A 22,904-nucleotide genomic window follows, 5' to 3' on the forward strand; every position below is an offset into this window, starting at 1 on the left:
TACAATAATAAACAATAATAAACTATTTATAATAATAATAATATTATAGTCTGCATTTCTTGTTATTTATGCATATTTGTGTCCTTTTTATTTTGTTTATGGTCTGGATATTTTATTTAGTTTTTATGTATACTACATTTATATTTTATTTTATTTATCTGTGTATGTTTATTTACTCAAGCTCACTTGCACTCCTTTTGTTAAAATCTGTTTAAATATTTTTACATATAAATGTTGAAGTTACACTTCAAGCACATTTAAGCTTAAATATTAAAATTGTCATTTTATGTGTTTTCTCTTCACTTGTCAAATTGCTATGATAGTTTTTACAATGGGGCCCATTTTCATGATCTTGCCTAGGGCCCCACAACCCTACGGGCCAGCACTGTATATATTTATAAGTATAATATACACATATGTGTGTATAATATGCTGTTTTATCTATGTTTTGTAAACAGAATACCAACAAAAAACTATCATGTGTGTATATAAAGTGGGCATGAAATAGGAAGTCTAAACAGAAAGAGCTTTCCTTTTTTTTTTTTTTTGGACATTCACCATTGTACAAACCTTATTAGACTACCAAATTTATGTACAGGTGCATCTCAAAAAATTTGATTATCGTGAAAAAGTACATTTTTTCTTGTAACTTATTTCAAAAAGTGAAACTTTAATATATTTTAGATTCATTACATGTAAAATCAAAAGTTTTTTGTTTTAATTTTGATGATTAGAGCTTACAGCTCATGAAAATGAAAAATCCAGTATCTCAAAATATTCAAATATTTCCTAAGATCAATCAAAAAAAGGATTTGCAAAACAGAAAAGTTAAAGTTATGTAAAGGTATGTTTAAAAGTATGTTCATTTATGCACTCAGTACTTGGATGGGGCTCCTTTAGCACAAACTCCAGCAATAGTGAGGAATGGCATGGAAGCGATCAGCCTGTGGCTCTGCTGAGGCACTATTGAGCCTTCAGCTCATCTGGATTGTTGGATCGACTGTTTCTCATCTTCCTCTTGAAAATATCCCATAAATTCCATATGGGCTTCAGGTCAGGCATGTTGGCTGGCCAATCAAGCACAGTAATATCATGATCAGCAAACCAATTGGAAGTGGTTTTGGCACTGTGGGCAGGTGCTAAAGTCCTGCTGGAAAATGAAATCAGCATCTCCATAAAGCTCGTCAGCAGACGGAAGTATAAAGTGCTCCAAAATCTCCTGGTGGACGGCTGCATTGACTTTGGACTTGATAAAACACAATGGACCAACACCTGCAGACGTCACGGCACCCCAAATCATCACTGACTGTGGAAACTTCACACTGGACTTCAAGCAGCTTGGATTCTGTGCCTCTCCACTCTTCCTCCAGACCTTGATTTCCAAATGAAAAGCAAAATTTACTTTTATCTTAAAAGAGGACTTTGGACCAGTTATTTTTCTCCGTAGCCTAGGTAAGACGCTTCTGACATTGTTTCTGTTTCAGAAGTGGCTTGATAGCCCTTTTCCTGAAGACGTCTGAGCGTGGTGACTCTTGATGCACTGACTCCAGCTTCAGTCCACTCCTTGTGAAGCTCTCCCAAGTGTTTGAATCGGCTTTGCTTGACATTATTCTCAGGCTTGTGGTCATCCCTGTTGCTTGTGCACCTTTTCCTACCCAATTTCTTCCTTCCAGTCAACTTTGCATTTAATATGCTTTGATACAGCACTCTGTGAACAGCCACCCCTTTCAGTAATGACCTTCTGTGACTTACCCTCTTTGTGGAGGGTGTCAGTGATTGTCTTCTGGATCATTGCCAAGTCAGCAGTCTTCTCCATTATTGTGGTTTCAAAAAACAAGAGATACCCTGAATTTATACTGTAGGGATGGTCATTTATTGAAACTCAAATGTAAATATTCTAATATTTTGAGATACTGGATTTTTGGCTTTCATGAGCTGTAAGCTCTAATCATCAAAATTAAAACAAAAAACGTTTGAAATGTTTTACTTTACATGCAATGAATCTAGAATATATGAAATTTTCACTTTTTGAAAAAAGTTACAAGAAAAAATACACTTTTTCACGATATTCTAATTTTTTTAGATGCACCTGTACCTAATACCATGATGGTACATTAGTATGGGGATTATTCAGTGCTTTGGTACAGTACATAAAGTTTCTGATGCCATCCTTGTGGCACTATTATTTTGGAAGGGCAGAATTTGTACGAGGCATCAGATGAAACTATACTATAAAAGGAACGAAACAGAAGATAGAAGACAGACTTACAAGTTTTCCCGGAGACAGAAACAGTCTCACTGGGACCCTCTGGGTAGATGGCGTAGATATTGACTGTGTACTCCTTGTCCTCTTCTAAAGTGTCAATCACGTGAGAGGAGGCGTCACCCGACAGTATCTGATCATAAATGAGGCCGGGTCTGTCTGCTGAGAACAAATGAAGGAATTTCTTAAAACAACATCTTTAATTATCTCATATTCAGTCTCAGAGTGTGCGCTGATTTCTCACTTCTTGGAACATAAATTTTATATTTATAAATTTTTCCAAGCGAAGACGTCCATCCCAGGCGTAAAGAGAACAGCCCTTCTTCAACCACACGGAAGTTCGAAACCGGGGGCAGAACAGCTGAAAAGAAAGCATATGCACGCTGAGCCACTGCATTTAGACAATGGGAAAGTTTGCTTACAAATAAATGAAAGATGTATATTTATCATGCTTAGAAACATTTTTAGTGTGTAAAGTTCAAAACGCACTGGTTTCTGTGGTAATAGTGGCAGATTCTCCAATGCGTCCGGGATAGATGGCATATAAAGTCAGGGAGTACTCAGTCTTAGGACTCATCCCGGTTACTGGAGTACTACTAATATCTCCCTTCAGATCAATCTGAGAGACAAAAAGGAAAGAATATCCACACATGCACACTTGCAAATACACAGTAAACATACAGTATTAGCTTATTGCCACATAAAGAAAACTGGTCCATGTGCAGCCTTCCATCTGCTGTGCTCTGCTGCGTGGGGTGTACATATGCACAGGTGACCGTGTCTCACCTGTCTCTGCTGTGCTGGGAGCAGATGGCCCTTTGGAGACACAGGGGTGATGAGCAGCCTGTAGCCGGTAACGTCTCCTGTGGCCTGACTCCAGGTCAGCTGCAGAGAGCTGTAACTCAGCTCGCTCACTTGCAGATCTTTAGGTCCTACAATCCTCTCCACCACTACAGCAGACAGAACAGCACACAGGATAAGATAGAATTAGCTAGTCACTGAGCTCCATTGCTGCCCGATTTATAATCAATCAGTCAATATTTTGCACTTTTCTAATGCAAGTCAATTAAGTATCTGTGGAAATGATTTAAAAGTTTGTAAAAACGGCAGGTCATTTAGCCCACAAAATTAATGTTAAATAATTTATGTACACATTTAGGTCATAAATAGAAGCAATAACTCGTGTTGCTCATTTTACTGTGCAATTTGATTTAACATTGTTGAATTTAAAATAACCAAACAAACAAAAAACTAACCAAATAATGACTAATTATGTGCATTTTACTGTAAATAAACCCGAGTTACACTTGAATAAAGGCTTTATGTATAATGCATCATAAAGGGTTATTAAAGGGTATAATGCATAATGCATTGTAATACATTATATCTTGTTGTACTGTAAATAATCATAACCAAATTTAAAATGCATAGTGTAACAATGAGATGATAAGTGTTATATTGTATTAACTGTGTTACAATAATTCATGAGATTGTACAATGCATTATTTGGTGCTTTACAAGGCATAATTATTGCATTAAAATTGCTTTTATAACGTGTTATACATAAACATGTTACCTAAAACTATTCACATAAATCTCCCTTTTTTTATGGTATCTTCTGTAAAGCTTGTCTGGGAACAAAAGTAACCAAGGGGGTGAGGGTTTAGCGAAGTTGAACTGTAATGACTACAATAAAAACCTTTGGTTACAATCAATCAATCAATCAAAGTTTCATTTTTCATAAGAAAAAATGGTGGTTTTACCAGGTGGCTTTTGCTTAACAGGTCGGGGAGGTTCCGAAGCAGTGAAGCAGATGCGACGAGAGAGTTTGGGAAGAAGGTTCTCCAGGAAGAAGAAATCTGGGCTGAGCAGTAGATGTTCCTCATGGGGTTCTGTGACGATTTTTCTCAACTCAGCCTGATTGGCGTCCCTCACCCCTGAGACACACACCAGTCAAAATAACACAGATTATACACAGTTTGACATCATCATTTCTTACATATTATGGAATCAGGGCACGTTGCAGGTCACATTAACCACTATGTAACAACTCCAACGTGACTTGATTTTAAAATTGTCATAACATGGAGGCCAGGTGTGTGTGTAATGAAATGACCCTCATGTGTCTCAGACCCACTGAAGTGTTATCAGACAGTGTATCAGCTGTAAAGTGATGATGGGAGAAAGTCACTGCATGTAACCCTGCTTTACATGTGTCTCAAAGATGTGTCAAACGGCCTGATATATTCACGTCTCTCTGGGAAAACTGATTAGAAAGGCAGGGCACTGTGTCTCTGTGTGTGTGTGTGTGTGTGTGTGTGTGTGTGTGTGTGATGAAGGGGGGCAAGGAAGAATGGGCTTGATGAAAAATTACAGCAATTAGTTGGCCACCAGGTAATGAGCTATAATTATTTCAGCACTTTGGGCGTCAAAACAGAAAGAGCGTGAGAAAGTCAAGGAAACATGGCTGACACACACAAACATACACTTGTTTTATGTCTTGCCTTGTTCACCAGTATTACCATTCACTGTAAATCACTGTACTATAGTTACTCTGAGCCACACGTCAAAACATGAGGGAGTGCAAACAGACGCGTCATGCTCATTCAAACTACAACACAAACACTTCTGACATAAATACAAAGCTTTCAACTCACCCACAGCAAACAGGGAAATCCCACTATCTGTTACAGCTTTAGCTGGACCGTCCACCGGATCATCTGATTGGCCATTAGTGATCAGAACAGAAATCTGAGGCCAAAAAAAAGAAAAACATAAAGTGATGCTTTAGTGATCCCAACATGCAAAAGGTTGAATCTCACACTCAAATATGAGCTTAGTTGTAGTTAAAACTGTCACAATGCAAAAGATTAATGGTTAATATCTTAATTCTTCGGGGGGAGGGTTTGCTTATAGAAAATGAGGCCTACATTTATAGTAGGAACATTACATTTTTGCATTGTGACATTTTCAGGACAATCAGTATTTTTTTTTCACCCCATTTTAGTTACAAAAATGCATCAATGCATACTTTCACTTTTCCTATTATTTTCAACAATGAATCTCGTTACTGTAATATATTGCCATAATGCATTACAGTAATCCAAGAGGTGAAATATGCTTATATGTCATGAAAAATATAATGTAAAAAAAAGGTATTGAAAACAACAACAACATTATTGTCTTTATGCAGATTTTTTTTCTTTTGATTTTTGGTGTGAAATATGATTGGGACTTTTACTTGTCAGCGTTCATGAAATCCTCCCAAAAGTGTGAATTTCTATTAAAGGACTCAATCTGCCATTAAGAGCATCACGCTGATACTGATGCCCTTGAAAGCACACAGCATGAATTATCATCTCATTGCATACATAATTCCCCAACCACAGCAGATCCAAACCTGCAAAGTCGCTTACACTCACAAATGAGTATTCTGAAAAGGAAACATCTCCTGGGTCACCTAAAGTTCACCAGCATTGGTCGTACTGCGTCTGGGTTCATCTTTATGCACTCTACACTAGCATGCCATTACAGTGTATGTATGTGATGAGAGTTTTAATAAAAGGTGATATCTCTGCAGTTCATTATAAACGCCCGCTCATTTCTCCACACCAGGTGCTCTATGGCAAGACCAGCAGCTGTGTGCGGTTTGGAATCCTAATCAAGCCCTAAATTAGGATGGGTGGGACACTGCGGAGCAGAGTGTGTGCACTGCAGCGCAGGACGTGATGTCCTGACAGAATCAATGGAGTGATTGCAGGTGCAGCTCTTTGAGATATATAATTAGAAGGTTGTTCTGTGTATATGTGACAGGATGTTTCATTTGGAAATGTAGCATTTCAAAACTTTGCTGCAGTTTTAATAATGTACAGATATCACTGAGATTCAGTATTGAGGTGCAAATAAAACAGTATGTGACCATGACAAGCAGCACGACTTTGTTGTTTGATTGGTTTACATTTATGCATCGTCATGCTAGTTGCTCTCTTTATTGGAGTCTATGGTTCCATGAAGAACCTTTAACATCCATGAAATCTTTCTATTCAACAAAGGGCCCTTTATACAGTCTTAACAATAAAGGTTCTTTATTGGCATCTATAGTTCCATGAAGAACCTCTAACATCTATGGAAGCTTTCCATTCCACAAAAGATTCTTTATGGTGGAAGACTATTGAAATGTTCTCCACACTAAGAAAAAAAATGGTTCTTTTAGGAACTGTTCACTTAAAGGTTCTTTGGGGAACCAAAAATTTGGTATTGTTCTTCTATGGAATAACTGAGAAAAAAACTAAAAAAATATTTTTTTTAGTGTGTAGCCCCACCCACTTCGAAATGTTATTGGTTCAAAATCTAAATCCTCATAACTGTACATTAAACGACAAATATCTTCTGATTGGCTGTGATTGTGTCATATCTTGCAGCAGATTGTGATCAGTGTGGACAAACTGATTGTCGTGTTAAGGCACTTAAAATTTTGAGTGAATATGCAATGCTGTATAAAAGCCATTTTAAAACCTCTGTTGTGCCTCTAACATGGGTTTTGTTGCGTGTGAACTTGTCTTTTTTTTTATAAAGCACTTATAATGCAACATCTGTGCCAATTTTGCAGTGTAAAGTTGGTCTTTTTCTTTCGCAGCTGGGTTAGGCATGAAAAAGGTGTTTTGAAGAGATTGTGATTGAAGAGTCACACCTTTGGGGCGTTGTCTCTGATGATAGAAGGACTGAACACAGACTCGACAAGGAATTCCAATGCCAAGCCGGTGCGGCTGTTGCCTCCCTCATATGGCACCTCCTCCACGGCTCTCAGCACTTCCTCCAGAGTCGAATAATCCGTCAGAGCTATACGCATCCTAAACAAGGACACAGCCAGATGCATATGGAGGATTCAAAGCAGTCCATTTGTGCTTACTAAGGTCAGGAATATACACATATCCATTATATTATAGGAGAAATCAGCTCTCCGAAGATCATACTGACCTGGGCAAGTCAGAATACACAATCACTCCAAAGCGATTGCCTTCCTGTCCAACCACACTTCCCTGGAAGGCTCGGATGATGTCCGCTATGAACTCTTTGATCTGCTGGAAGCTGGTCGGACCCACTGACCAGGAATCATCCACCAGGAACACAATATCAGCAGGCATGGCTGTACGACATACTGAAAAAATAAAAAAAATAAATAAAAAATAAAATATATATATATATATATATACATATATATATATATACATATATATATATATATATATATATATATACATATATATATATATATATATATATATATATTTTTTTTTTTTTTTTTTTGCTAATTATCTTATTTTATCATGGCTGAGACTGTTACATAAATTAAATTGTTCTAATAAGATGACTAATATTTCATATTGAGAAAGTTGGGCATAATTCAGGGGGATTTGACACACACACACACACACCACAGAAAGCTGAATTGTTTTGACAGCAAGATGGATTTCTGAATTATATCATAGAAAATCAACAAACACAATAGAGGTATATTTCATTAGTCCAAATAAAAGCCTTGTCTATTATATGTACATTGTCAATAGGGCTCATAACATAAACATTAAATGAATTGAATCATTTAGTCATTTGTTTTAATTTTTACATATATTGAAATCATATTTAAATAAAATATAATTTTTAATAGGTAACATAATAAATATTGATTAATTACTTATGTCAATTAAAATATATCTGGTAATATCTCACACATTTTGCATATGATAATGGAAAAACTGGGAAAAGATAATACAAAACATTTTACAAAAAGTTTCCACTTGTTAACATTAGGTAATTACATTAGTTAACATAAAATAACAATAAAACACTTCTAAAGCATTTGTTAATATTAGTTAATATTAATTTCAACATTTAACATTTGTATCTGTTAATATTATTTAATGGACCTGAGCTAACATGTAACAATGAACATTACATAGTTAATTTTTTACATTTACTTTTTTTTTTTTTACTAACGTTACACTGTCACAGATGTATTGCAGATTGTTAGTTATTGTTATTGCATTAATTAAGTGTTATCAAAATAATTAAAATTCATTTAACCACTCTCAAAAATCAATCAAATATGACTTTTCCTGGTTGTATACTTAGTATGAAATTAAATTACATTTTTGCATTGTATTTCAATAAAATTCAGGAACTGAACTGACTTGACATTCTTAGCTCAGTTTTGAATAATATTTTTGAAGGGCCCAATCTCATTCTTTATTAAGGCCTTCTTGTTCACACCCAGCAACAATGTGTCTGGCCACCATTAGATGGCAGTGTAGACTCAGAGAATATATAGATTTTAAGAGCTGGTAAATTTATGCCAAGTGACCTGCACTTTAGAAACCACATTAAACAGAAAGAGCAGCTAAAGGCTCAGAATAAGTCCTGATCAGAATAAAAGTACAATCATCCAGTGCTTGTTATGGTTTCATATGACCTACAGTTTCAGGATGTTTTCTGAGCTTCTTTTCTGGTAGTGTTCATCCTTAAACTGCATCCAAATATGAATTTACTTCTGTCTTTGATTGCTGCAAATGTGGCCTTGGTCATAAGATGATTGCACAATCACTGTGAAACTTGAGATGTCTGGCACTGCAGCTGTCCATAGAATCAGTTAACTCTCCAAAGATGAGCTGTTTTAGGCAGGAGCTAATCAGTAATAGATTAGATTTATAGCAACGGACAATATACAGTCAGATCTCACAGATAAGAGAACAGTTTCACACACCCACAGCTGAAATAAAACAAAACTGAAGACAACAAGTACATCCCAAGCTTTTCAACGCCTCTAACTTGCTCTCAGAAGAATGCTTTGAAATGTTCTTTTTTCCCCCAACAACCACAAGATGACAGACGCTATTATAAAATCAGAACACAATAGAGCTCTGGAAACAAAAGTATATGCATTAAACAGCACAACGTTATAGATCATCCGGCAGGAACTACATAAAAAGTTAAATCTCATTTCCGGAAAAGTTGCTGCACAGAGTTGGGAAAATCTGTGCCACCCACATCAGAGGGGAACAAACACTGCAGGCTTTAGTGATTTATCACTCATATACAGCATTCTAAGAGAGAAAACTGCTTTCATGCAATAGGGAAGTTCATCAAAAGCAAACTTTAACGGTCCAGTGAGAACACTCTCTGCAGGCAGAGCTAAAGGTCTAGAGGCATTCAACCAGTGGCAGAGAGATGAGGACAGACGGAATGGAAAAATCTTAATTTGGCAGCTGTCCTCTCAGTCCAAGCATCTTAATTCAGGGGTGAACATTGCATTCAGCATGCCCATCAACCATCTATATATACTTGTTACAAAATGACAGGATGTTACAATGGTCAACGGAAACCAAGATCATAAATCCACTAAGGGCTGGATTCAAAATCATACTGAAAATCATTGGCTTATTCATGCTCCTGATGAGATGGTGGATGGTTTTCCTGGGAGATCTTCTCCCAGACACGGATCAGGGCATCAAAGGGCTCCTGGTTACATGTGGTACACGATTATTCTATTTAAATCAATGTGATGAATGTGTTAAGTCAAAAGTAATCTAAAAGTAGTCTGATTATATTATCTAAACTGTTTAATGTAACGGAGTATGTTATTCACTAAAATTCGGAAGAAGCAACAGACTACAATTAGCAAGTAATCTCTCAGCACTGGCTCCTGGACACTTGCTACTTGGATGCTTTGGATGCTCCAATACACAATGTCCCAAATGTTCTGGATTCAGGTCTGGCGAATGCGAGGACATGTAGATGGCATCAATGCCTTTGTCATCCAGAAACTACCTACACACTCTGGCCACATGAGGTCGGGCATTGCCATTGCCAGGAAGAACCCAGGGCCCACTGCATCAGCATAAGATCTGACAATGGCTGTGAGGATTTCATCCTGGTACCTAACAGCAGTAAAAGTACCTTTGACTAGCAAGTGGAGGTCTGTGAGACCATCACTGACCCACTGGTCATAATTTATGATGTTGCAGACAGCAAAACGTTCATCATGGCATCTCCAAACTCTTTCACGTCTGTCACTTGCTACGTGTGAACCTGCTTGCCTCCATGAAGAGAACGGGGCACCAATGGTGGACCTGCCAGTTCTGGCATTCATTGGCAAATGCCAATTCAGCTGCACAGTGCTGGGATGAGCATGGGTCGCACTACAGGCCCTCATGTACCAAAAGCACCAAAGTAGGTGAAACTGATTCACAATCACTTATCCTTCGTAACTGGACAGATTGACATCCCTAATGTTTAAATGACTTGGGCTGCATCCAAAATCTCCCCCAATACCCTTAAAGGGGTCAAGAACTGCCTTTTTTATTTTGTACTCTTCTCTGAGGTCCACTTATAATGTTATCAAGATTTTTACATAAAAAAACATAATTTAAAAGTAATAGGCTATTTTCTGTCCTGTTTTGACCCTCCAAATCAGAACGCTCTATTTGAATAGGCGTAGACTCAGAAGTAAATGCCCACTGCTATGATTGGCTAATAGTTGTGTATGTTTGACAGCCTACATCCTTCACAGATGGATGCTGCTGTCATTTAGGATAAAAACGCATAAATACTCAGTACATATCAAACGATCTGTAATGACAGACAAAGCAATAGTGATCACGTAATAAAAAAACGGTTACTTGCACTTCCAATACAGTCAGCACAGCATCGTCTTTTAGTTTTCATCTTTCTAAAAGTGAATAAAGGACCAATTTCTAAGAGTTTTAACAGTTTCTGCGTAGACCTGTGTTTGCCACTCTTGTCATTTACCTACTATGTGCACAAATCAGTGGGTGGGGCTAAACAGGCAGTGATGTAGAAGCAGGTAAAGAAAGTTTTGAGCTCTGAAATCAAAACAAACCCAAACCCAATAAAATATTTAATTCATGGGGATGAACACAGAAACTAGCCTCATTATGAAGCCTCGTATTAAATGGATGTCAATTTATCTATAATCTCTTAAGGCTTCAATTTTTGCCCCGATTTTCCACAGATTTACAGTCTGAAAAAGTTGATGCTTGTTGCCAAAGATCAGAGCCAGTCTGCAGATTTGAATTGACAGAATCCATAGAAAATCGATTAACTTAATGTGACACCAGTTAATATTTAAAGTCTGTTTATGAAGTATTTACATAGACGGCCAATGTGGAAGAGCTTAAAAAGAGCACACTGAGCTTAATTGGAACAGCAACAATATTTTATAAATTTAATGTAATATTTATTAAAATGACAGGATTTGTGCTAAATAAATAGTCTATATAGTAGTAATAATATAGTAGTATAATAGTCATGTATTAAGTTCATACATATTTTAATATGAACAACTATTATTAACAATATATATGAAATAGTGTGAATATATGAGATCATATCTCAGTGTGCAATGATCTGATTGACTTGAAATTATATAGGTATATAGTAACAAACATATCAATTGGTTAAGACATCAAGTAGGATAATAAATATTTTTTTCTTTTTATAATCTGATCTCAAAAATGGAAGTGTGCTTAATGGGTACGTGACCTTAATAGGTACGTTTACCCTATTTTTGCGAATCAGCACTGACAGCGATAACTTCAACCCACAAGAGCCACAATGCAGCACTGCCACGTCAGGACAGACTCTTCATTGCATACAGCACAATAAACAGATCTTCTTCAGTTTGACTTTCTATACATCTCGTCTGCAGACCGTGCAGTTGTGTGCATAGAGGATTACACTAATAATCTCTTACATTTAATCTGTTACATTTATATAGCGCTTTTCTGGGTACTCAAAGCGCTTTACATGGAAGGGGGGGGGGGAATCTTCTCATCCACCACCAATGTGCAGCACCCACCTGGAATCATCTGCTGCTAGATTAAAATCATCAGCCTGTGAAGATGATGTGGTTTAACATGATACAACTTAAAAGAGCTTGTTCAGTGCTGACTCAAAGTCAGTGAAGATAAAGGTTATTAAGCAAACATTTACATAATTTTAAAGCAACTGGCAGGCCATTACCATGACAACAAGGCCTTGACAGCAATGAAAAGTGACTGCCTGTGTATTTACAGTTATAAGGGTTGATTACCGGGGTTAGATGACTCGTGCTTTTACATTTAACAGGATTTCGACATAAAGCAGGTGCGATACTGAAAGAGTACAAGGACGTGACCTCGGAAAGTACATTCTTTCCATTTCATAGTCAAGTGTCTGTCACTGCAAACTGTGTTTCAGGGCATTAAAGCCTCAGTCAGTAATTGGTCCTGACAGACTTCTCTAAAACCATCCTGCATGAATTCAATATGTTTCACATTCTCGCTCCTTCCCACTCTGTCTCTCTCTCCCTCCTCACACACACAGTTCAAGGTGAAACATAAACACACACACACTGATTTCTTTGCAGACGGATCTGTGGTGATGGAAATCAGAGAGGGGTACAGTGATTTATCTGAAAAGGCTCAAACCAAAGGTATCAAGCTGCAGGAGGTGTGCAGATGGCCCGCAGACAGAACCTGCTGACTCAGCAGGACACATGTGGAAAGAACTCTGTGTCCACTTCAACTCCACCTGTACAGTCTCTTCAGGTGTGCAGACAGACGAGAACTGACACATATGGACATGATTGAAGATGGACTTCCCTATTGCTAAACTTCACGCAACATAAGAAATTTGTGAGGGTATGTGGGTTCAAAGATTTTTGGGGGGGCTTTTTCCAGGACAAAAATAGTACAGAGTGACAGCAGTAAAAGTAAAATAAAATAAAATGAAAATATAATTAGATAAGCACCGACATGGAAGTAATTGATGAATTATTCAACTAATAAAATAAAATAAAATATAAAATAAAATAATTAAACTGAATAGATAAAAAGCTAATTAATGATTAATTATTCAACTAATACAATAAAATAATTTGGTGTTTCTGTTGTCTCACTTTAATAACATAACTGATTAGTTATGCATCAGCATACGTATTTGTCCGGTCCAACTTATTAACTAGGATCTAGCATATCAACTTATCTATATAGCATTTTAAAAAATAATTTGTATGAAATCCTGGAGTATGAAGCAAAGAAAAAAACTTCTTAAATCCTAGTCAAATCAAGAACTAAAGAAAAATGAAGGAATTTTCAATATTTAATATATTTAATATAATATTTTATTTTTCTCTTCTTTGATGTTTTCCTTGGTTTTAACTTTTAACTCACATCCTAACACAAAAGGTTGTATATCATTGTGTCTACTGAGATTAACTAAACTTTAGTTGCTCACCAAATTTTACCCGCATTTAGTGCTTGGCAAGTGTTCATTTTGGACCCTGCCTGCAACATTTTCAGAGTGTGATTGATTGAAGGGTGGGATATTGGCAGTTCACTGGGGACTGAAGAGGCCCTATCGCATGTAGATAAAGCGTGAGTCAACAGTCTACCTTCAGCCTCTGCAGTGGCGCTTTGATAGACGAGAGACAGGGACAAGAGGAAGATCCACATGCCGCTATATCCCATTCTCTCTCTTGTCCTCCAACTCTCTCTTTCGTTCCCTGTCCTCCCCCTCTTATCTCTCTGCCGGCAGATCCTCTTCTTTGGACTGATGTCCTGAGACGGGCTTGCTCTTTGCTTTATTTAGCTGCTATGCTCTCTCCCTTTTATCTGTAAAACAGAGGAAGAGAGATCGGTATCGTCATACATATGCATATACACACATTCAGAATAATCGTTTTGATATATTCTGTTAGCAGAGTCAGTGTAATCGCTGAATCTTTGCTGAAAATCGCCTATATAATCCTGCACATTTATCCTGTCAGTTATGGCTGCGCAGGCCTGCTGAGTGCCGGTTAAGAAATGAATAACACTTATATAGAGACAGGTATTATTCAAATAAAAGATAATTGTTTAAGGTTAAGAAAGGTCGGTACTGCACAATCAAGTTCTACCAAGAAGTTTTTTTCCTCTCTGGGTGTCATCATGTATTTAAATTCAACAGCGGAATCTTCTGCACAATAATAAGGAAGTTAAGCTCAAAATGATAACTGTGTCATCTTTTACACCTTGTTCCAGAACTGGATGGTTTTCTTTCTTTTGTGGAGCACACAAAGAGATGCTTAACAGACTGCTTTTTTTCCATATGATGAAAGTGGATAGAAACTTCAGGTTGTCAAGGTCCCCAAAACAAATGGAAACATATTAGAATATGCACGTATAAACTTAATTACAGGCTTACTTATGCTACCATTCAAATGTTTGTGGTCTATAAGATTTTTAATACTTTTATTTAACAAGTTTACATTTAATTGATCAAAAGTGACAGTAAATGCATTTATAATGTTACAAAACATTTCTATATCAAATACACAATGAGCTCTAGAAGGAACATGTGAGACTGAAGACTGGAGTAATGGCTGTTCAGCTTTGCCATCAGGAATATTTGAAAGTATAATAAAACAATACAATAAAATATTTCACAATATGACTATTTTCATTGTATTTAAAACAAATAAATGCAGTCTTGGTGAGCATAAGAGACCATTAAAACTATTAAAAAATCTTACCAATCCCAAACTTTAGAATAGCAGCATAAATTGCACTCTTTTCCTCAAACAAAGGTGTCATATGTTTTCAGAAAACTATATTGTATGTAGCACATAAGTAATACAAACCATTCATATGCTTATACTGTGCTGTTTTTGTGGCCATTCACTTTCAATGTATGGAAAAGAGCAGCCTAAACATTCTGCTTAATATCTATATTTGTGTTCTATGGAACAAACGAAGTCAAACAAGTTTGGAACAAGCAAATAATGACAGATTTGTAATTCTTTGGTCAATTGTCCCTTTAAGAGGAAACCAGTGATCACATTTAAATCACTTCAAAGCTTGCAGGAATACAGCAATACATTTGTAATGCTTTTATTTAGCCTCAGGTTCAAAATGTTTAAAAATGTATAAGACACTGCATGAAACATCTGCTGACAACACAAGCTGGCCATCATCATTTAACTAGCTTAACTAGCAATACTTCCTTGCTTGACTAGCTTCACCAGCTAGGTTTTGCTGCTAAGTTTGCTTAGTTGGACTTTTTACCACTACTTCCATGTGTAGGTTATGATGGCCTCCTATGTGTTATTTCTGGAAACTGTGGACTGTGATTGGAAACCACCTTAAGCATCTAGGGAACAGCGTTAATAAAACTGGTTAAATTTTATATATTTATAAATGCATCTTCACATATTGGTGTGACCACAAAATGTCTAACAATATAATGACAGTGACTCGGCACTTTCAGCAGGTTACATCAAACAACGTAGTTGACACTGAGGTCAGAGTATCACAACAAACCTGACCTTTGTGAAAGACACCAAGTGTGTAGTTCAATTTAACAGGCTTAGACTGCTCATTGATATTCATGTCTGCGTGTGGTCCAGAGCGCAAGGTGAGAACTGCAGTGAAAATACTGATCCTGTCATTCAGTACAGTCACTCTGAGTCAAGAATTCCAGAACGGGACAGAAGGTTCTAGAATTTGTAAAAAGATGGCTGAGTTTCCTCTCAAGGACACCAATTCTTTGATGTAACTCGTCCAAAAATACTTTTGTCTAAAGTTCTCACTTATCTGAAAGGAAAATTAGGTCTTTACCAATGTATCAAAAAATGGCAAATTTTGTCATAATTTGAAAGTAGTCAGCATTCACACAAAAGCATCTTGTAATTGTAATTTTATATCTCAGAACTCCAAAATAATTTTTCACAGCTGACTATATCTCAGGAACTGTGACTATATTTCTTGGCTTTATTACTATATATGGCTTTATATCATACAATGTGACTTTGTTACAACTGTTAATTAATTTCTCATGATTATGACTATATCTTACAATGTAACTTGATATCTCACACTGTGACTATGTGACAACTGTGACTTAATATCTCACAAAATGACTTTTTAAGTCAGCTTAATGTCTCAGAATTGTGACTTAATATCTCATAATGTGACTGTCATAACTGTGACTTCAAATCTCACAATGTGATTCTTGTGATTTCTTGTGATTAATATTTCACGATGTGACATTACCTGCCATAATTCAGTGTGACTGTCATAATTATGACTTTATATCTCACATTGTGATTGTCATAACTGTGACTATTTCTTGTGAATGTGACTTTATGTCACAATAGCAACTTTATGTCTTGAGACTGTGACTATCACAGTTGCGACTTTATTTCTTGTGATTAATATCATACAATGTGACTTAACATGACATAATTCTGACTTAATATCTTACAATGTGACTATAGATCATAATTGTGAATTAATATCTCACATTGTCCTTTTATGTTTTCATTTTCATGTAATATCTCACAATATGACTTTATATGTCACAATTATGACTTAAGTTCTTGTGATTGCGTTATATTGAATAACTGTCGCTTGTCATATTTCTGATTTAATATCTCACAGTGTCACTTTATATGCCATAATTGTTATTTAATATCTCACAATGTGACTTTATATGTCATATTTTTGATTTAATATCTCACAATGTCACTTTATATGCAATAATTTTGATTTAGTATCTCATAATGTCACTTTACATGCCACAGTTACTTTATTTCTAGTGATTGTGACAAGAAATATCTCACAATGTGACAATAAACAGGCTACTGTATTCTGTAGTTGAGGAGCTGTGAATCCTGGACCAACAGAATACATAACTGAAAACAAAATCTCCAAATTTCTGAGAAGCTTTAATTATGGCAAAATCTCTTCATCCTTTGAAATCACAACTAATCCCAAACTGCATGTGAAAGCTCTTCAAGCAAAATCCAGAGGTGTCAGACAGGTGAACAGCTTCCTAGCCAAATAAACTCTGTCATTCAAAATACTGCGCTAACTAACTACATACCATACGGAATCAATGATCTTGCACAGAGCCGCTGCGACTTTGTCAGGTTACATCTGTGGGGGATATTACAACTACAGAGTCTCTGTTCAGCCAACAGACAGCACTGTCAAGCTGTGCAGAAACCACAGCCATGCTAATGCAATGCTTTACTGCACAACTGCCACTTCTAATGTGCAAGAACGAGTCTGACAGTCCACAAAATTAATGCAGCTGCAAGGGTTCGATGACTTTAACAAACTTCTCTTGGGTGCACATGAGAGTCCATAAAGCATTTTTACATAGTGATAAAACTTTTTATTATGATCATAGACACTTTCATGCAGGTCAGACACCCTCAGCATACAAAGTTAGCGCAGAAGACATGCTTTCCTATCAGATGAAGTGGAACAGAGCCAGATTTTTCATCAAGAATCTTTGGGGCCATGAGCTCGACACATACCATTCAAACTCAGTCCTGTTTGAGCATGTAACCTTAAGCACTTCTGTACCATAGTCAGTTTACATGACTTACATAGACTCTGGTACTCTGGACGGGGTAGATAAGACTTTTTGAATTGCAGTACTTCGGAGGCCGCCGTCTCATTGTGAGATTTATGAATGAATCCGATTGAACAAGCGATAATTTGCATCAACTTACAGACAGGAAGGTGCTACCACCGTGACTCCAGGGATAATTTTATGACGCCTTCTGCACAGCAACTTGCATACAGCAAATTCATGCAGCAAAGAATGTAATCTCACGAGCACAGGCCGACCGGAGAGGTGAGCGTTGTGCACTTTGAAGGATTATAAAGGTACAGGAGCCGACCCAAGCCCCTTTTTGCTCTCTCTACAAACCCTGCCGTTTGTTAGTTATTTCTGAATACGGCCACTTCGCAGAAGATTATGTCTGTAGCTCTAAATTAAGTGTTACACACACACTAGGGTAAAAACATTTCTTGAAAACATCCAAAAACACACTAGTGCACACACAGAGATTGCAATTGTTGTAGTCCATAAATGTGCTAATAGTGAATGCACTAAATCAAACATGAACACAAAGTTCAAAAGCGGCCATTCATGAGATAAGCCAGAAATCTTTAAATGTTGCTTCAGCGAAGAAAGTTTTTAAGATAGTGGGAGGAACGTCCTCACAAAACATCTATTGTAATACAAATATCTAAATGCATGTTCCCAATATTCGCTTGCTACAATAAAAGCTGGAAAGGACGCTGTTTGCGGAGGCTTATCAGCTGTAGGAAGAGGCAAGCTGCCAGCATGCAGTAATGAAGTGACTATGCGGTTCATCTACGACATTACGACTAAAGCCGGAGTGCTGCTCGACTTCCAGGGGCGTGTAAAAGCCTGTGCGTGGAGGAAAAAGCTATCAGACTGGAGACATCACCGACACACTCTACCATTTTGGTCAAGGCTTTTTAGTTGCATTAGCAGGGCTATTGAAGCCATCAGATGTGGCAGTAAACGGAGTGGAACGGCACACGGTGGATGGAGTCTCTGATTTTGTTCTACAATTACCTAATCAAACAATGCCTTAAACAAATAAATGAACTTGGGTCAAATCATGCTAGTTTTGATCAGTAGATGTTTGAGAAAAAGAACATTAAAGGAACACTTACAGTAGTGATTCTAAACTGAAGGGTCATGATCCCAAAATGGTCTGTTCTGATTGGATTGCGGTGAGTAGGGAAAAACAATGCAATAGGCTAATGCTACAATGCAAATATATTTAGGCGAGCAACATAAATAGACATAGAAAACATCAAAAGTCATGCGTTCTCTACAAACTCTACAATATTTTAGAGTTAATTCATATGTTGCTTGGTTGAAGCCAAATTAGACAGGTGCCAACATGGACAGGTTGCTTGGCATTGCTTCATCCTGAAAACTCATGAACAAAATTACACAAAGTAAAAGAAAATATTAAATACTGATTCTAGGTTTGGTGCTGGGTTAAATCGCCAACTGACATCCAAGAATGTCTGGATCATGAAGTAAAACTAGTTGAGAACCACTCTGAGAAAATGGCCCATCCAGAGTGCGCCAGAAAAAGAAAACGAGCAAGAGAAACTTGGCAGAGAGCTAGATAGATATACTGCTTTCTGCATTGTGAGGCATTGGGCTGTAAAGTTCGTCTAGAAACCTTTACTAACCTTTCCAACTATACCCTGCACCACCATGGTCCTCCTCTCAAATGCAAAACTGCTGCCTGCTTGAAACAGACCCAGTCTGCTGGAGATCATCAGGTAATAATCCAATCCAAGAACAGGTTATGGGACTCCACACGCTGTAGTGCAATGTCCCAGGATGAGGAGTGTGAGAATCCAAGACGGCCTAGAAAGGGACGTGTAAGAGGGTGTGTGAGAGAAAGAGAGAGTGAATGAATGAAGCAAATACCTCTGAAGGAGAAAGTTTAGGGGGTGTGGAAGAGCTACAACAGGTTGGCTCACCGTTACGGCAAGAAGATGGATTGAGAGAGAGAGTGAAAGGGAGAGGAAAAGTAAGAAAGAGAGAGGGAGCAGCAACTGAGAAGACATTTTACATGTCTCTCTATACACACACACACAGTTATTATACTATATATTTTATTTTAAAAAATTAGCATTAATATAATGTTTTTAGGCAAAATATGGAGCCACTAAGGGCATTGTGATGGAGATATTTCAGTGCTTTTGTGCTTGTTTTCCAAACTTTTGAGTTCTGTGGAATAGTATTGCATTCCCACGACAACCTTTGTTTGCTTGCAAAACATTTGCATACTCTTGCAAACATTTGCAAAACTATTGTGCTTTCCCAATAAACTTTGTGCTCTTTCACAAAAGCACTGAAATATAGTTTTTTTTTCTCCTACCTTATAATATTTCCATTGCAAAAGTTTTGTGAGCATCTGAGCAAACACAAGTTTCTTGGGGGAACCCAAACGTTTTGTAAAAGAATGAAAAAGCACTGATATAAATGTTCCTCCCATTTCGGCAGCATGACATGAAGTCAAATCAAAAGCAATTTTGTTTGCATCTGTAAGCTCTGGGGACAAAATTAGACACTTTGAAAAGTCTCTTGAAATTATTGCTGAAGTATGTGAGATCTCCCAAATGTGACTTTTGAAAAGCAGCAGCAGAAGTTGGGGTCAAAAAGGTGGACTTATTCCACAGAGAATATATAGCACCAGGGTTTTAAGATCTCACAAATAAAACTGCCAGACCTCTGAGCTGATCACATGCCTTCCCAAGGAACTGCACTGGAGCAGCAGTGTAAAACACAGAAACTGGCCCGTTTGAACAGAAAAAGCGATATGAAAGGCTTTTAATGGTCTTCGGCAGGAATGCTGGGATGGACTTTATTGGTTTTTGCCAGCTGTCACTCATGACACACTATAATTCAGCAAGCCCCACTCATAGACCTGACAAGCTGAAAACCTGTTCTGACCCTGAGGTCAAAGGTCATGCATAGGGCCTTCGTGAAGAGAGAAGAGGGAAAAAAGGGTCCGTAAAGAGTGTTGCATACATGCAGGAGAATGTATAGTCATGTAAAACATAAATTACAGTTATAGATTTTTGTAAATTTGAAGATGTGAATTTTATGAAACAAAAGGTTGAGAAAAAATTTAATTATAAATTATTATTTAATATATAATTGTGCATTTAATATATATAACACACACACAATATTTTTATAAATATTTATTTTTATAAATAATATATATAAATCAAACATCAGTAATAAATAATATACATAAATATGTATAAAATAAGATAAAACAAAATAAAAATAATAACACTAAAACAACATGATAAATGATAGCCCAAGAAATAATATTAACACTGACATGACATCTATTGAACTTCTGTTTCATCTCATATTAGCCAAGGATGATACGATAGAGCACAATTTATGGAGTTTATTGATAACAATAAATATGAAGTTTTTATAATCATTCTAATTTTATGAGAATATTGGGAATCCACAACTATAATGATAACAACACAGAGGAACAATATCGTTGGAATGACTTCAGATTGACTTTCTATTTTCCAGCTAATGCCAACCCGCTTTAAAACGAACATTTAATGTGCCAGACAGTATAACTGCAGCACGTTTATAATAAACAGCACATTATTGTGCATGGGTGTGGACACTTACAGTATATAGTGATTGCTATAGTTATCATTCTTGGTGTGAATGGACCTATAACCAGTCCCCCAGGTAGCCCTAGGGAGACGCCACAAAAGCAAGTGTTACAGTTACTGAGGAGGATGGCATTAAATGAGTAGAAGGACAGAGAGATGGACAGGATGGAAAGGTTGGGGAAATTGATTCCCAGTGTCCTCCTGGCCTGCCCACAGGTGTGCAGAGGCCTGCTGGGCACAGTAAGGCCAGGCTTTCATGTCTCAGGACCTCTCTGGACACTGGGTCAGCTCTATCTATAGGGTGCTGAGAGAGCCATAAATCCTTATGACTGTGGGTGTCTGGAGGGATGAAGAGGTGGCGATCCAATGAAAAAAGAGGGATGACCAGACTGAAAGAAAAAAAAGACATTGTAGATTAGATTTGTAGACAGCTTTTCAGACCACTATACATAACAAATCGCAAAGATTTCGAGGCTTGGAGAAAACTTGTACTTGAAACCTTATACTGTATGCTACCATTCAAAAGTCCATTTTATTTTTTTTCAGCAAGGATTCATTATAGTGATTACAAGTGACAGTAAAGACACATCTAGATGCTGAAAATTCAGTTTTGCCATCACAGGAATAAATACACGTTAAATAGAAAACAATTATTTTAAATTGTAATAATATTTCACATTTTACAGCTTTTTAAAATATATATTTGAGCAAATAAATGAAGCTTTGGTGAACATAAGAGACTAAAAGCAGAGAAAAAAAGCTTTCAATCTAAAGCCAATAAAAAATAAATCTAAAAAAAACATTAAACCTTAAATCAAATGTAGTGTTTTTTCATTTTATTTCATTAACCTTTAAGTAGACCTGCATGCTTTATCCATGATTTATTTTGTGTGGTTTTTTTTTTCTAAAATGCTTGTATTCTATATTATATTTTTAATTATTTATTATTTTTTTTATTTTTAAAATGACCATGTGCTTTTAGATACTGATGTACCAGTTTCAGTATTTTGAGGTCCAATATTTTTTTTTACTTAATAACCACTAAAGTATGTAATAAATTGCAGTTTCTCAAAAATAATTTTCATATACTGTGCTTCCTTATCTCACATAATAATTTCGTTTTTTATTTGGTAAATATCCATACAATAAGTCAAATAATGTAAAGTCATCTGGTCATTATCACAAAATAAAACCCTTCTGCATGATAAAGTCCTACATACATTATATTTCAACCCTGATCACACTGCCGAGGTTCATTTTGCAATAATGACTGTACATTACGCCTGACTGATTAACACACATAGTGCAAACAGTGCTATGGAGAAATGAGGGAATATAATAATAATATTTTGTTAGGATTGCTATGAGAAATGCCCAACTAAAGAACATCTGAGACTGATGTTAAACCCAATAATTTTAGCAACGTTAGAGATGAGTTTGAAACCTGAGTGGAAAAAATACATCACAGCTAGGAAAACTTACTGTGCGATAATGGTGCAGTTATTGCATCATCAAGCAATTATAAGCATTGAGGAATATGTGTTGAACAAAGCTGATAATGGCTAATCAGCCTCGGAAATATTAAACAGGCTTGTCTT

General features: G+C 36.7%; 1 protein-coding gene across 1 annotated transcript in view; it reads right to left on the reverse strand.

Annotated features, from left to right (window-relative positions):
• The window catches only part of LOC306861853 (uncharacterized protein), a gene marked incomplete at its 3' end in the record, with an annotated part of 63,242 nt that extends 49,478 nt beyond the window's left edge, over positions 1-13,764 (reverse strand). The window contains exons 1-9 of the mRNA XM_079404332.1: positions 13,713-13,764; positions 7,241-7,421; positions 6,954-7,113; positions 4,921-5,014; positions 4,027-4,200; positions 3,050-3,213; positions 2,753-2,882; positions 2,508-2,624; positions 2,270-2,425 (exon numbers count right to left, since the gene is read on the reverse strand). Coding sequence (XP_079260458.1) covers positions 2,270-2,425; positions 2,508-2,624; positions 2,753-2,882; positions 3,050-3,213; positions 4,027-4,200; positions 4,921-5,014; positions 6,954-7,113; positions 7,241-7,407 — 1,162 coding nt within the window. The 5' untranslated portion in view covers positions 7,408-7,421; positions 13,713-13,764. The remainder of the gene's footprint in view (positions 1-2,269; positions 2,426-2,507; positions 2,625-2,752; positions 2,883-3,049; positions 3,214-4,026; positions 4,201-4,920; positions 5,015-6,953; positions 7,114-7,240; positions 7,422-13,712) is intronic.
• Between the last annotated feature and the right edge of the window lie 9,140 nt (positions 13,765-22,904).

The sequence above is a fragment of the Barbus barbus genome (genome assembly GCF_936440315.1).
Source record: "Barbus barbus genome assembly, chromosome: 42".
NCBI lineage: Eukaryota > Metazoa > Chordata > Actinopteri > Cypriniformes > Cyprinidae > Barbus > Barbus barbus.